This window comes from Sinocyclocheilus rhinocerous, unplaced genomic scaffold (assembly GCF_001515625.1).
Source record: "Sinocyclocheilus rhinocerous isolate Xijiao unplaced genomic scaffold, SAMN03320098_v1.1 scaffold4561, whole genome shotgun sequence".
NCBI classification, from domain to species: domain Eukaryota; kingdom Metazoa; phylum Chordata; class Actinopteri; order Cypriniformes; family Cyprinidae; genus Sinocyclocheilus; species Sinocyclocheilus rhinocerous.
The window spans coordinates 122726-136825 of record NW_015657966.1 but is presented as its reverse complement, the minus strand read 5'-3'; the positions used below and the strand labels follow the sequence as shown (position 1 = coordinate 136825).

The 14100-nt window shown below is 38.7% G+C and overlaps 1 protein-coding gene across 1 annotated transcript; it reads left to right on the top strand.

Annotated features, from left to right (window-relative positions):
- The first annotated feature begins 6430 nt into the window (after positions 1–6430).
- Positions 6431–13628, top strand: LOC107721805 (potassium channel subfamily K member 13-like). The gene is made up of 2 exons (XM_016529972.1): positions 6431–6770; positions 12659–13628. The coding sequence occupies exons 1-2, from the start codon at positions 6431–6433 to the stop codon at positions 13555–13557; spliced, it is 1239 nt and encodes a 412-aa protein (XP_016385458.1). The 3' UTR covers positions 13558–13628.
- Positions 13629–14100: the final 472 nt, after the last annotated feature.

Here is a 14100-nt window from a genome sequence, read left to right as displayed (position 1 = left end):
AATTATCGTATTTGTACGATAATTTTGACCTCTGTACGATGTACGTTCAATGGGGGGGAAAAAATCCCATAATGTAGTTAATTTCATAATTTTATGACCATTCAAATGATGGTAGTTGTAGCCATAGGGCTTCTATATTCATACACAAAATCGGCTCATTACAGACACTCTAAATGAGCTCATGCACACCTCAGAGTGTGTTAAGAATGCATGAGGGTGCCCTGCTTTAAAGCCAACGAGCACTATGTTGCGGTCCAGGCAAGAACCCCCTCAACATCTGGCAACACACAGGCTTCCGATGACAGCGGCTCAGATGTGGCGTTAACAGCTGAAGTCTGTCTACACTGGATGTGACTAAGTGAGTGTTAAAAATGATTTTAATACGTCATAAATAGAACGAGGCATCGGTTTACTATCGGGGATGTGTCGTGTCATGTCGCATCCAGTGCAAACAGTCACTGATTATAATGGTTTCTTTAGTATTTCGTCGCACTACTCGCGTCCAATGTAAACATGGTACGCCTCATTTTCAAATTTATCCGCTCTGGAAAGCGTTTTAAAAGCTCTGTTTTTGTGGACTCCTTTTTTTAGTGTGGATGGAAGGCCAAAATGCGTGAGCACGCCTCCGCAAGCGGTTCCGGCAGCTATCTTTCCTCCACCCCCTCGCATGCTTGCCCTTCCTTCTCTCTATCTTCTGCCACGCCCCTACCCATCCCGCCGAACACTCCCGCCTTGGAACCACCCCCCGTAGCCAGCAACATCAGGACACAGATTTTGTCAGAAGCCTAAGTCTGCAACACTGCAGGCTACCCAGGCATTTCAGCTTGTCCCGCTAAATGTCACTAACCCTTCCACTTTCTCGTGGCCTACAGCTATAGTAGCCGAAGCAAGCGCGAAGCTGCTTCTGCTTGCAACACAGGCCTTCACATCTCAGTATTTCCGTCCTGTGACTTCTAACCCCCTTTTTTCCTTTCAGTGGCCTCCAGCTCCCGTAGCGGATGCTAGCGTGAGGCTACCTCCACTAAGCAGTGTCTGCTCCCGCAGGAGCCTTTTCTATCTTTCTCTACTGATAGTTGCGTCTCCCGCAGGAGCCTTTATCTCTCTCTCTTTCAGCAGTGAACGCTTCCACAGAAGCCAAATTCTTTTCCTAGATACTGCCGCAATAAACGTATACCAAAAGACGTCCAGGACCCCTCTAACATTAAGCCTTGCTTTTTGGGGGGTCGTAAAAAAATGCACTTATCTGGCTGCTGTCCTGTTCTAATTGCTTTTGGGGGAGCGCTTTTGGGCCGGGCTGGACACCGAGCTCGGACCCCTCTCCCCGGACAGGGGAGTCCGGGAGTCTTGCCGAGCTCGGAGCTCTCTCCCTGGACAGCACGCCAAATATGCATAACCTTTATTTAATTATATGTAAGAGTGAACTCGTGAAATAAGAAATTAGCATTAATTTTGATCCAAATGGCACTCTGAGGTGACCTTTTAGCTTTCAAGATTTGTGTGTCTGCATTGCTGTTTGTGTCATGACCTTGGAGTCTTTAATGACAGAGTGTCCCGCTGAAAGACAGATCGCAGCAAGTAAAACTGAACAGCAACTAATGACCCTGTTTGGCTTGAAGCCAAACATGTCTGTAATCACAGCGCCCTGCCATTTGATCTATCTTCAGAGTGAAGATGGATGGTCAGCCTTCCACTGTAATTGCAAAGATTTATCTTGCCTGTAAGAACGTTTCATAGAAGCTTTGCTATATATAAATGCGCTGCTGATGGTCAGTAAACAACCTGGGCATTAAAAACGTCTATTCTGTGTTCATGAGTTTGTAAACATTTAATGACAAGCAATATGTTGAATATATTGACAAACAATGTAGCATTATAGCATGTTAGAATGATTTCCATTCTCACACACACACACACACACATATATACATACATATTCATCCATGTATTCTTCATTAATGAACTGTTTACAAAAACCACCGCTTTTGGTTGTTTAAGAAACTGTGATATTTAATTCAGAATATGTGACCTAAAAATCAAAGTCTGTTTCTCTGGGTTAAAAACTAAATAAGGCATCAATCTTTTATGGAAAACTGGGGTGGGATGGAGGTGGTGGTGGTGGGGGGGGGATCAGGTAACAAGGTCAACACTTTCAGCCTCGACCCACATGCCTGTCAATTATTTTTGAATGTCCAAAATTAACAAAAGCCACGCTGGGTTTGAGGCCATGTTTTTACATGTTAGTTGCCTTGGTTGATCGCACCACATGACTTTTGGCAGACAAAAATCTTTTAAATACTGTTTTAATAATAATAAAAGATTCTGTCCAATTTTTAAGTAAGGTTTAATAATTCTGTAATTTTAAAGAAAAAGAAAAAAAATGCTTTTTCTTCATTGTAATGACAGGAAGTTGTACCACCATGACATTTTTTACTTCAGAATTGACCTCAAATCAAAAATATATTTTAATTAATGAATTAATAACATGTTCATCACAGAAGGTGTGTATTTAAATCACTGCATGACTTGCATTTTAATGTATCCAGAATGAACAAATAATAAATCAATAAATAAATGTCATTTTGTATTTTAGCCGCATGTTGTTCTAATCCTGTACAACTTTATGTCTTCTGTGGAACATCAAATAAATACATACATAGATACATTTTGAGAAATGTCTTAGTAGTATTTGTTTTGCTTGCTTAATTTTTGTTTTGTATTTTGTTGGAAGATATTTTGAGAAATGTTTCTGTGTTTTGTTTTTCAATTTTACTTTTTTTGGAAATTGTGATAAAACATTATGCCATTTTTAATGAGAGCTTGATCCTCATTGTGATAACAGGACAGTATCATGAATTAAAAACATGTTCATAATAGAAGTGGTGTATTCAAGTCATTAATAGTGTGATTTACATTTTTAATGTGTTTTTGAATTTTTAATTAATGCAATGAGCGTCATGATGTCATTGACCCTTTATCAGCACATACCTGTGACCCCTTTTTTGGGCTGGTGCCCATCCACTGACAACCACTGGTGTCATAATGTCAAACAACTATTAAAACATTAGCAAAATTCAGTTCATGATTCCAGTGAGGTTGTTTTCTCTGTGGCCTGTGCATTTTACCTTCATTTTGATCCAAAGTCAGTTGACTCCCTCTCTGAATGGTCCAGTGGAGCGGCTAAACTTCAAAGCTTTGAAGGGAACGGACTGATGTTCCTCTCTCTGCGGATAAAAGGTGCTTTGTTTTGTTCTGCAGAGCCAAATTGGCAATAGATTTTGAACTGTGTGCATGTATAAACCTATTTAATAATGTTCACCTTCATTCAAAAACTGTTTGTCATTTACAGTAACAAAGGCTGAGAAGATCCTGGTGTGGGACTAATGATTAGAAAGCAATCTGTGTGAATAAGTCACATTTCAACAGAAGAGAAGTGAACTTCTTTTTAGCATCATCATCAACTGTTGGCAAATCTAAACAGTTTTTAGTCCTGTGTCTCTCTGCTGGATCGGTGTTGGTGTTTTTCGGCCCCTCCTCTTCTACGCAGTGGGTTTGATGTCTGTGCTACCAAAACCGTCCATCGGCCTCCTGGGAGTTTGGAGGTCTTCCTGACATCAGATGGAATTGTTCAGTGCTGCTGCCCAAAGGACAGAGCAGTACGACCTTCAAATGTTACTCACAAACAAAAGCAGGTACACTAATAAAAGAAAACTGAAAGAAAAAATTTTAGGATTATACATCGAGCATCGTTGTATATTGTAATGCATTACTTTTAAAAGTAACTTTCCCCAACACTGTCGAGCATTGTTCTCTTATGGAGGACAGCACATGACATGCAAGGAAAAATAAATAAATCGTGGGCGCCATTTACTTATTCGTTCCTTCGATGTACTAAAATGTGCACACGATTACTAGGCTATTTCGTTCCCTCGATTTGCTAAATCGTGCGTACAATTTACTAATTCGTTCTCTCGATTTATAAATCGTGTGCACGACTTAGCAAATCGAGGGAATGAATTAGTAAATCGTGCGCACGATTTAGCCTACAATTTTTTTCCTGCATGCCATGTGCGGGGCTCAGTACTGTCAATGAGACAAAAGTTTTTGGTGGTTGTCAGGATGTCTCTGATGCCATACCAGGGTAATTATTAACGAAAACTGAAGGGGAAAAAAAATGGTTACTTGAAATAAAATAACCGTTAAATAGAATAAAATAAATATATATATATATATAAAAAAATATATTTCAGCTAGTTGGTAAGCCAATATTTCCCATTTTCATTTAGTTTAACTTGAAGTACTAAAATAACTAAAACTAAATAAAATAAAACTAATAAATAAAATCTATATATGCATTAAAAACGTATAAAATAAAACTAATAAAAACACAACAAAATTACTAAAATTATAACTCAAATTAAAGTTTTAAAAAGTCTAATTAAAAATATTAACAAAAATAATAATAGTATATCAATGATACAAAAATAACACCGTGCCATACAGCAGTCCTGTTTTGCTTCATGTTCTGTATCAAATAATGGTGTAGAAAGGAAAATATAAATAGAATAACAAAAACTGTGAACAATGAGTTGAAGTGAATGAGTTCAAATACTTCAAGTATAAGCAATAGTATCCATGAAATGTGCCTCAGCAAGGTCCACTGATGATAACATCTAAATTTGAACTTTTCTTCTAGTCACCTCTAAGTGATGTAATACCTTTGATATACATGAATATGAATGTTTCCACAGGTTCTTGCTGTGCTTCGTTTGAAAGCACCACCATAGCACTCCTTTGTGGATGAATGTAGTTTATGCTGTTTTGCCAGTTCTTGTTACCATGGACACTAGATTTTTTCACATCTTGGGACACCTATAATTTGGTAGGTATTGTGAATTATAGCAGATGGAGGGTAAAACAAACATTAAACAGTAATGATGGTCACGTGCCATACATTAAAGAGTTTGATATTAAAATACCATGGTGTTACTATTTGACACAATCACTGTACAATGACAATATAAGAGATGGTTGTCAAGCTGAACTCATTATGGATCAGTTCTAGTGCGAGGGAATCAGCTATCCAAGGTCCTGAAAACTTTCTAAGGACAAGCACGTTTTTAAGCTCTAAAAATAAGGTAGGCTAATGCATCAGACTTCACAGCTCTGTTCAGTGTCTAAACTAATCAATCGGACAGTTTAGGAGCGAATCTATAAATACATGGTGTCTGTCTGTCTTAAATGCATAATGGATTTTCGTCTCCCTGTCCAAACTCTGACATTTACAGAAGTTGCCTCTGGACGTCCCAGAGTAAATGCTGAAAATTTCCCAACCAGGTCCAAAAGGTCATACACTATTGATCGCAATGATGTATTCACATCGCACAATCTAGTCTAATAATGCAAACATGCTTAATGTTACACAACTATTTTGTGCTGGTGTCAATGCGGTGACATTCATTCTTTTGCCTGAATTTATACCTTGAAAAATATAGGCTACTGGAAAATAATGATTAAGACATTTTTTAAATTGATGGTCACACCACTTGTTGGTTAGGCTACACCATTCTTTTAAACTACACTCTAAAAATAAATCTGTGACATTTACGGTAAAATACCGGCAGCTGTGGTTGCCAGAACTTCACCGTAAAAACTATGGTAGCAACATTTTAGGTTTTACAGACTGAACTTAAATTCACAATAAAATACCGTATTTCATTAACTGATGTAATGTTAATGAACCAACATATTGAAGCACTGATATCTGTTTTGAACCATTGTAATGAACTGATAACCACCAAAAACTGGTGGTGATGAGAAAGTCACATGATGAACCAACGCTCATCACAAACAGCTTTTTTACGAGCTGAGGAGGGCAATACTTATATATAGAAGGTGCACAGTGTCATTCACACAAACACTAAACACCATCATGGTGACACACATGATACTGAAATAATGCAATAAACATTCATTTAACAACATTAGATGTAAGATAAAACTTATATGTTTTATATATATATAATATATATATATATATAGATAAAACCTAATGTACACAACTGATAAGAAAAAACAATTTTTTACTGTGGCATTTTTACAGTATTTTACTGTTAAAATCACAATCATTTTTTTACAGTGTAGATTTCTCCTTTTGTCATGTCGGACATCCTCAACCGTCACTGAGCCGTATGTGTATCTGATCTGACGCACTGAGCAGAATCTGGAGAGGTTGAGGTCACACAGTCCACCACTGCGCTCGAGACCAAACGCACCATGATCCGCCACAAACGGGACATTTCGAGCAGAATACCGCTTCTGAGGTTAAGATCCCTGAAATATCCGGAGGCAGATCTCTGAAGAGAAAAATGCATGATCCATGATGAACTGGGATGTGGTGGTTCATCTGCTCCTATAATATTCCTATAAAATAATGGCTTGCCGTGCTGGATGCTGCTGCACCGGCATCGGAACTCTAAATGAAGATAATGCCAGATTTCTCATGTTGGCTTTGCTGATCATCATCTATCTGTTATGTGGGGCAGCGGTGTTTTCGGCGCTCGAGCATCCAAAGGAGAAGCTCGCCAAGGAGAGATGGGCTCAGAGGATCGAGCAGTTCACCCACAAGTACAACCTGAGTAAAGACGACCTGAAGAACTTCCTGAGGAACTATGAGGAGGCCAATGTGGCGGGAATCCGTGTGGACGCCACCAGACCGAGATGGGATTTCGCGGGAGCTTTTTATTTCGTCGGAACTGTGGTTTCAACTATCGGTGAGTTGAATATTTTTCTCTTATATTTAGACAAAAATATATCAGACTGCAACATTTCACACGCTGTTTTAACCATTTATAGTGATTTAGACAGAGGGAGTACAGTAACGTGCAACAGGTGCTTGTGTATTTACTTCGCATTCAGGCAATAAAACGTTTTGTTTCAGTGGCGCTAATGTGAGCTATACTGATATCAGTAATGTAGTCTACAGATTAGATTTTAATTAACTCGACTAGATTTTGATTTTAAACAGCTATTATTTTTTTTAGACGTGGGGGAAATACATCTCCTGAAGGCTACATTTACCCATTTGTTTGTACAAAAGATATTTGCACTTTGAAAAGACTCTGAGATGATCTCTGTGAAAACCAATTAATTTTACATAAAAATGTCATTATGCATTATCTAAATAACTTAAAACCCTTTTTGTCATCGACAAGATATTTTGTCATCAGATATTTGTAAAATGAATATCATAGTAGCCTCCTTTTCTATAGCCTATTTTATCTGCTATGAGTTAAATATCACACAGCGTGCGAGTTTTATAGTTGTTTCTAATCATTTCTAATAATTTATTTTATTTTTCTTAATTCTCAACCATGAGGTAATGAGATTCAGCAGATCCTAAACCACTAAAATAAAACTTTATGCGATGTGCAAATTGATGTTATTTTGTAATATTGTTTTGACACAGTTGCCAAAGATTTTCTGTCAGACCGTCTTGACAACTCAATAGATGGAGCTGAAAATCAGTTTAAATCCATTATAGTCTTGTTCATTTATTCATTGAAGTGAATGTTATGCTTGTCAACATTTATAATATATACCTGAAACATTCTTGCTGTACTTGATGGTGTATATTGAGAATAACCTCTGAATATGATAAACTGATAAGTCTAAGATAATTCCATTACATCAATGATATATACACTATTTATTTATGTATACCTACAGTGGGTATAGAAAAGAAGTTGCAGTTGAGTTAAGTTGAGTAAATACATCTGGATAAAACAAAAACTGTGTTCATCTTCATTTCAGGCTGCAAAGCAACAAAATGTGATTATTTTAAAGGGGGTGATTCTTTTCTATACTGTACATACATACATGCAACACTAATGACTCACAGATGATATTTTCTACTTGACAACTCTTGCTCTTTTGTGAAGTGAAACCCTTTCAGTATTAACCCATGAGAATTTCACATATACTATCTCTATAAACCAAGTTTTATTAATTCTCAGCAATTCATTTAATTCGCAGTCAAATTTGTGTTTGCAAAAGGGCTAATGAGAATATTAAATGAGATCATCAGATCTTATTTCCATGCAGTCTGTCATCTGGCAATTTGTGTGTAAATTAGATGCTTTCACATAAACATGCAGAGCAAGGGGGAGTTTATTTTAGCCTCATTAATATTTACTCTGTTACCCTCTCCTCCAATGCTTTATAGATTTTAGAAGACAGACAATTCATACCATAGATATGAACAGTAGACCGTTGGTTCAATTTAATTCATGCACCTAATTTCAGGTTATTAATACACCGAGAAGCATAGTAGGAAAAGATCTTCATAAATATGCCAGTGGATGGTATACATGCTTCTCAGAATTTAATTGCAGAGAAATCTTAACCAAAAAAAAAAAAAGAGACCTGCATGTGAAATTGGTAAAATGATTAATGCGAGAAAAAAAACTATAGAGCGGTAAGGCTGCGGTCACCAATGGCAACATGTTTCTAGTGGTTTGTGAGGAGGGGAAAGTGGAGTTTTCTGAATGGTAGAGGTGATTGGAGGCTGGGGTTCACGTGGGATTTGGAGCACATGCGGCTCATTAAAGGACAATTACAGCTCAGTTTCTAATTAGTCCCATTCCTGCTTCCTGCAGCATGACATGCTACAGCAGCTGCATGTGTTAATCCACTGTAGTTCTGCAATAAATTGAAGGTCTGTAGTGGTTGATGTTTATTATGAGTAGGCCCAACACGTCATCTACATCAAACATGAGCTTCTCAGTATGTTTTAACATCTGTAGGTTATATCAGCTAACTTATTTGGAATTACAGGCAAAATACACAGTAGTTTTTTTTTCCTCAAATCCGACTGGAAGTTATATGAGGCCAGATCTGATTATTTCTGTTCAGACTGCAGTCGCTTTTCCTAGCACATCCTCACTGGATGTCATGGTAACAACGCAAACTTGTTTAGCTTCAACATGCGTGAAATTTTAGCAATGGATGTTTCGCATTATATTTTAATGAGAGCATTTCCCAAATCTGAACAAATTTACCACAGATCAAAGCAAGAAAAAAAAAAATTTATAAATAAAAAACAACGACTAAGGGTGGAATATGGAATGTCTTAATGACGTCCTGATGTAACAACACTAAAAAAACAAACATGGAATCCAGTCTAAGCGTTCAGACTGAGAAGCATTAACAAAATATGAGTTTCAAATCATGTACGATTGGTTTAGATTGAGCTTGTGGATTTCAGTTTTTTTTTTTTTTACTGTTCAGACTACAAAAAAAGTAAACAGATTTTAGTCAAATAGGCATAAAATCTGAAAAAAGGTAGGATGCTCCAACCAGGACTGAATGTGACCAACACTAAATATATTAAATGATAAAATATAAATTATGTTAAAAATAAAATTATGTAAAAAAAAATTTTCAAACGTAGAACAAAAATATAAAATTCTAAGTAATTTAGTAAAAAATCTTAAATTATAAAAATAAAAAAAAACAAACAAACAAAAAAAATATATAACAACTGAATATGTACATAGATTCATGCACACACACACACTTTGGGCCCTATTTTAACGATCTAAGCGCATGGTCTAAAGTGCACGGCAGGTGCACTTATATGGGATTACATCTCTGCCACAATTCTGCGCGAGAAAGATCATATTTTGAGTGCGCAAAAGTGTGTTTTGCACGCGTGCGAACTGAGTTTTTTGGAGAAAATGTTTGTCTCGCAAAGAAGAAAGTATTTAGAGCTCACGAAAATCAATTTTGCATTTAAAATAAGTTTTTGGATGTGTGCAGACCTTCTCTTTTGCGCGTGCAACGTTTCACTAGCTTGCTCACCTGATGCCCCCCTCAGTGTTCGCTAAATACCAGCAGCTTGCGTGCTCAACACAACCCAGCGTTACAATATGCCATAATTCCAGCCAATCAGAGACGAGGCTGCTAAATTCTTATTGGCTGCCTTGACAACCAATCACAGCATTCCTTGCATTACCTCGACAGCAGAAGAGGAAAAATAGAGTGCATGCATAATTATTATGCAAGTTGATATTCTGATCATATTTTTTTCCAAGCACATTTGATTCAATTCCAAACGACATCAATCTTAATAACTAGTATTAATCTTGTATTTAATCATTTATAAAACATATATAATTATTCATGAAGGCTGGAAGTGAAAAATGTCTTATTGTCACGTGTATGTTCCTGTTGAGTTCCTGTTTTCCTTATTTGGTCCTTCCAGTTCCCTGATCCGCCATGGCAACCTGAGTTCCCTGTTCCGCCTTGGCCTCCTGAGCCCCCTGATCCGCCATGACAACCTGAGTCCCCTGTTCTGCCATGGCCTCCTGAGGCCGCCCCCTGATCCGCCATGGCAACCCGAGTCCCCTGTTCCGCCATGGGCTCCCGAGTCCCCGGCTCCGCCATGGCCTCCTGATCCGCCCTGAAGGTTCTCCTTGTCTCCGCCTTGTCCCAGTCCTGCACCAGCCTCCAGGGCGCCCGCCCCCCCTCCCTGATGGTACTGTTACGCGCCGTCCGGGAGGGAGGCGATCTGTCACGTGTATGTTCCCGTTTAGTTACTGTTTTCCTTATTTGGTCCTTCCTGTTCCTGTCCTCGTTGTATGAATTTGGTTCCAGCTGTGTTTGTTTAATTAGTTAATTTGCTCACAGGTGTGTCCCATTGGTGTCGGTGTATTTATAGTGAGTCCCGTTCTGAGTTTCTTTGTCCGGAATTTTTTATGTCCCCTCCTTGTGCTACGTGTGATTCCCTGACGAAGAATATTAAACTCTTGAATTGTATGTTGATGTCTTCTCCTCGTGCTACGTGTGATTCCCTGTGACAAGAATAAACTCCTTCGTTTTGTATTCCTGGTCTCCTCGTTCCTCACTCCGTGCTTCACACTACCACCGACCGTGACACTTATATTCAGGTGTGCATCCACTGTATATATATATATATATATATATATATATATATATATAAGCTTTATAGACAGATAAGTTGAGAGTGACTCTTGAAGGAGCAGCACCACATCCTCTTGTACCACTGTTTGAAGAATTAATTATGCACACCTGAATATAAGGCGTTTTTCACTTCCAGCCTTCATTAACAATAATATATAGGTTATAAGTGATTAAATACAAGATTAATAGTAGTTATTAAGATTGATGTTGTTTGTTGAAGGACCAGCACCACATTCTCTTGTACCAGTGTTTGAAGAATTTATCTGCCAGTATCTGGCAGTACGTTTTGGGAGTTCATTTTTAGTCCATCTCGAGATTTTATCTGTAGAAGATAACCTGCTTATTAATTATGCACACCTGAATATAAGGCGTTTTTCACTTCCAGCCTTCATTAACAATAATATATAGGTTATAAGTGATTAAATACAAGATTAATAGTAGTTATTAAGATTGATGTTGTTTGGAATTGGTAAAATGTGCTTGGAAAAAAAATATAATCAGAATATCATCTTGCATAATAAATATGCATGCACTGTATTTTCCCTCTTCCACTGTCATCAGTAATGCAAGGAATGTTGTGATTGGTTGTCAAGGCAGCCAATCAGAATTTAGCAGCCTCGTCTCTTATTGGCTGGAATTATGGCATATTGTAACGCTGGGTTGTGTTGAGCAAGCCAGCCGTCGGCATTTAGAGAGCACTGAGGGCGGGCATCAGGAGAGCAAACTAGTGAAACGTTGCACGCGCAAAAGAGAAGGTCTGCACACATCCAAAAACGTATTTTAAATGCAAAATTGACTTTAGTGCGCACGAAATACTTTTTTCTTTGCGAAACGAACATTTTCTCCACAAAACTCAGATCGCGATTGTGCAAACTGCACTTTTGTGCACTCAAAATATGATCTTTCGCACGCAGAATTGAGGCAGAGATCTAACCCTATACGCTTAGGACGTGTCCAAATCCACTTTTGCTAGTTTAACGATGGGAAAAACGGTGCATGGTCTAAAAGGGTTGTCCCTATTCTCTTAATGAGTAATGGGTGTGTTTTGGGCATAACATGCAATAAACCAATCAGAGTCTCATCTCCCATTCCCTTTAAGAGCCAGTTGTGCTTGTGCCATGGCGGATTTGCTATTTACACAGTAGAATTTGCAAGAGCAAAGACATAACGGAGCTGCTCATGCGCGAGCAAATAGGTAGCCTAATTCTGATACATGATGCAATGACTATCCATTATGACATATAGGCATTTTTATATTTATGTAGCATACACAATAATAATCTTTTACATTGCAATCCTTTAATTTTTAATATTTGGCGTGTTTGTGTGCTGCTGTGCATCCCTGTGTGTGTTGCAACACTGTAATAAGCTGAGTGTACGAGGAAGGTAGGTTGAGGAAATACATCTCCAAGACTGACTGAATGTAAAAACTGTTAAAAAATACTACATTATAAATGTAAAATAAATAAATAATTTTTTTTAAATTATAAAAAATATATATATTATAAAAAATATATGCATAACAATTATTTTTAAAAAAATACATATTTATTGAATGACACTAAAGAATGTGTTCCTACAACCTGCATTGAATATTGTGCTTGCTGTGCTTTATAATGGGTAGTATGAAAGCATTATAAAGTCTAACATGCTCATTTTATTTCTGTGTGTGCCACAGGTTTTGGGATGACGACACCCGTCACTATTGCTGGGAAGATATTCTTAATCTTTTATGGGCTTATTGGTTGCTCTGCCACCATTTTGTTTTTTAACCTCTTCCTGGAACGTGTCATCACAGTGATCGCATTCGTTTTGAAGTTCTGCCACGAGCGCAGAGAACGCAGCAAAGCCGGCCCGGCTCAAAACTGCCGGCGTCCCTCCACCGACATCAGACGGCGGCGCACGGACAGCTTGGCCGGCTGGAAACCTTCAGTGTACTGCGTCATGCTCATCTTAGGAGTTGCCGCCATCATGGTCTCCTGCTGCGCGTCCGCTATGTATTCGGCAGCCGAGGGTTGGGACTACCTGGACGCCCTCTATTTCTGTTTCGTGGCTTTCAGCACCATTGGTTTTGGGGATATGGTGAGCAACCAGCGTGAGATGTACAAAGCTCAAGCGGCCTACAGGGTGGGCAACTTCCTTTTTATCCTAACAGGGGTGTGTTGCATCTACTCACTGTTCAACGTCATTTCCATCGTGATCAAGCAAGTTCTCAACTGGCTTCTGCGGAGACTGGAGACTCCCTGCCGCTGCCCGGGCCGAGGGAACCACCATCCACGGAGGAATGTGGTCGTTCCAGGCCACATGAGAACCAGACGGGCCAACTCCATCGAGACTGACGCAGTCAATGACAGCGAGGCGGATGGACGGCGGATGTCTGGAGAAATGATCTCCATGAAGGACTTTCTGGCCGCTAATAAAGTTAATCTGGCCATCATGCAGAAGCAGCTGTCAGAGATGGCCAACGGACATCCTCGCCAGTTAGGGAGCAGCTCACGTCACAACGAGTTCTCCGGTGGGGTCGGAGCGCTGGGAATCATGAACAACCGACTGGCAGAGACAAGTGTAGACAGATAAATCCAGCGTTTAGAAATGTGAAATAACCAAGCGACCTCCACAGCAAAGTGTGACGACTTTTTTTCCAACAAAGACATGCAAAAACCATAACTCTCTTCCTTTGGGTCTCATTCACTAATAGCTGTGTATAAACGTTCTTCTGTACATGCGCAGACAAGGTTAGCTTAGAAAATGTATGGTGGATTGACAACAGCTGTGCACCAGGATTATTATAGTTAAAGGGGTCATATGATGCTGCTAAAAAGACCATTATTTTGTGTATTTGGTGTAATGAAATGTGTTTATGCGGTTTAAGGTTAAAAAAACACATTATTTTCCACATACTGTACATTATTGTTTCTCCTCTATGCCCCGCCTTTCTGAAACTCGTCGATTTTTACAAAGCTCATCGGTCTGAAAAAGCAAGGTGTGCTGTGATTGGCCAGCAACGGTCCTCCATAAAATGTGCTGCACACATCTGAATATTTGGGTTGAAGTGTTCTGGAACAGTGTTGTAAATACAACTTAACCACTGATTTCTAGTCGTGTCCTCTTTTGGAAGGC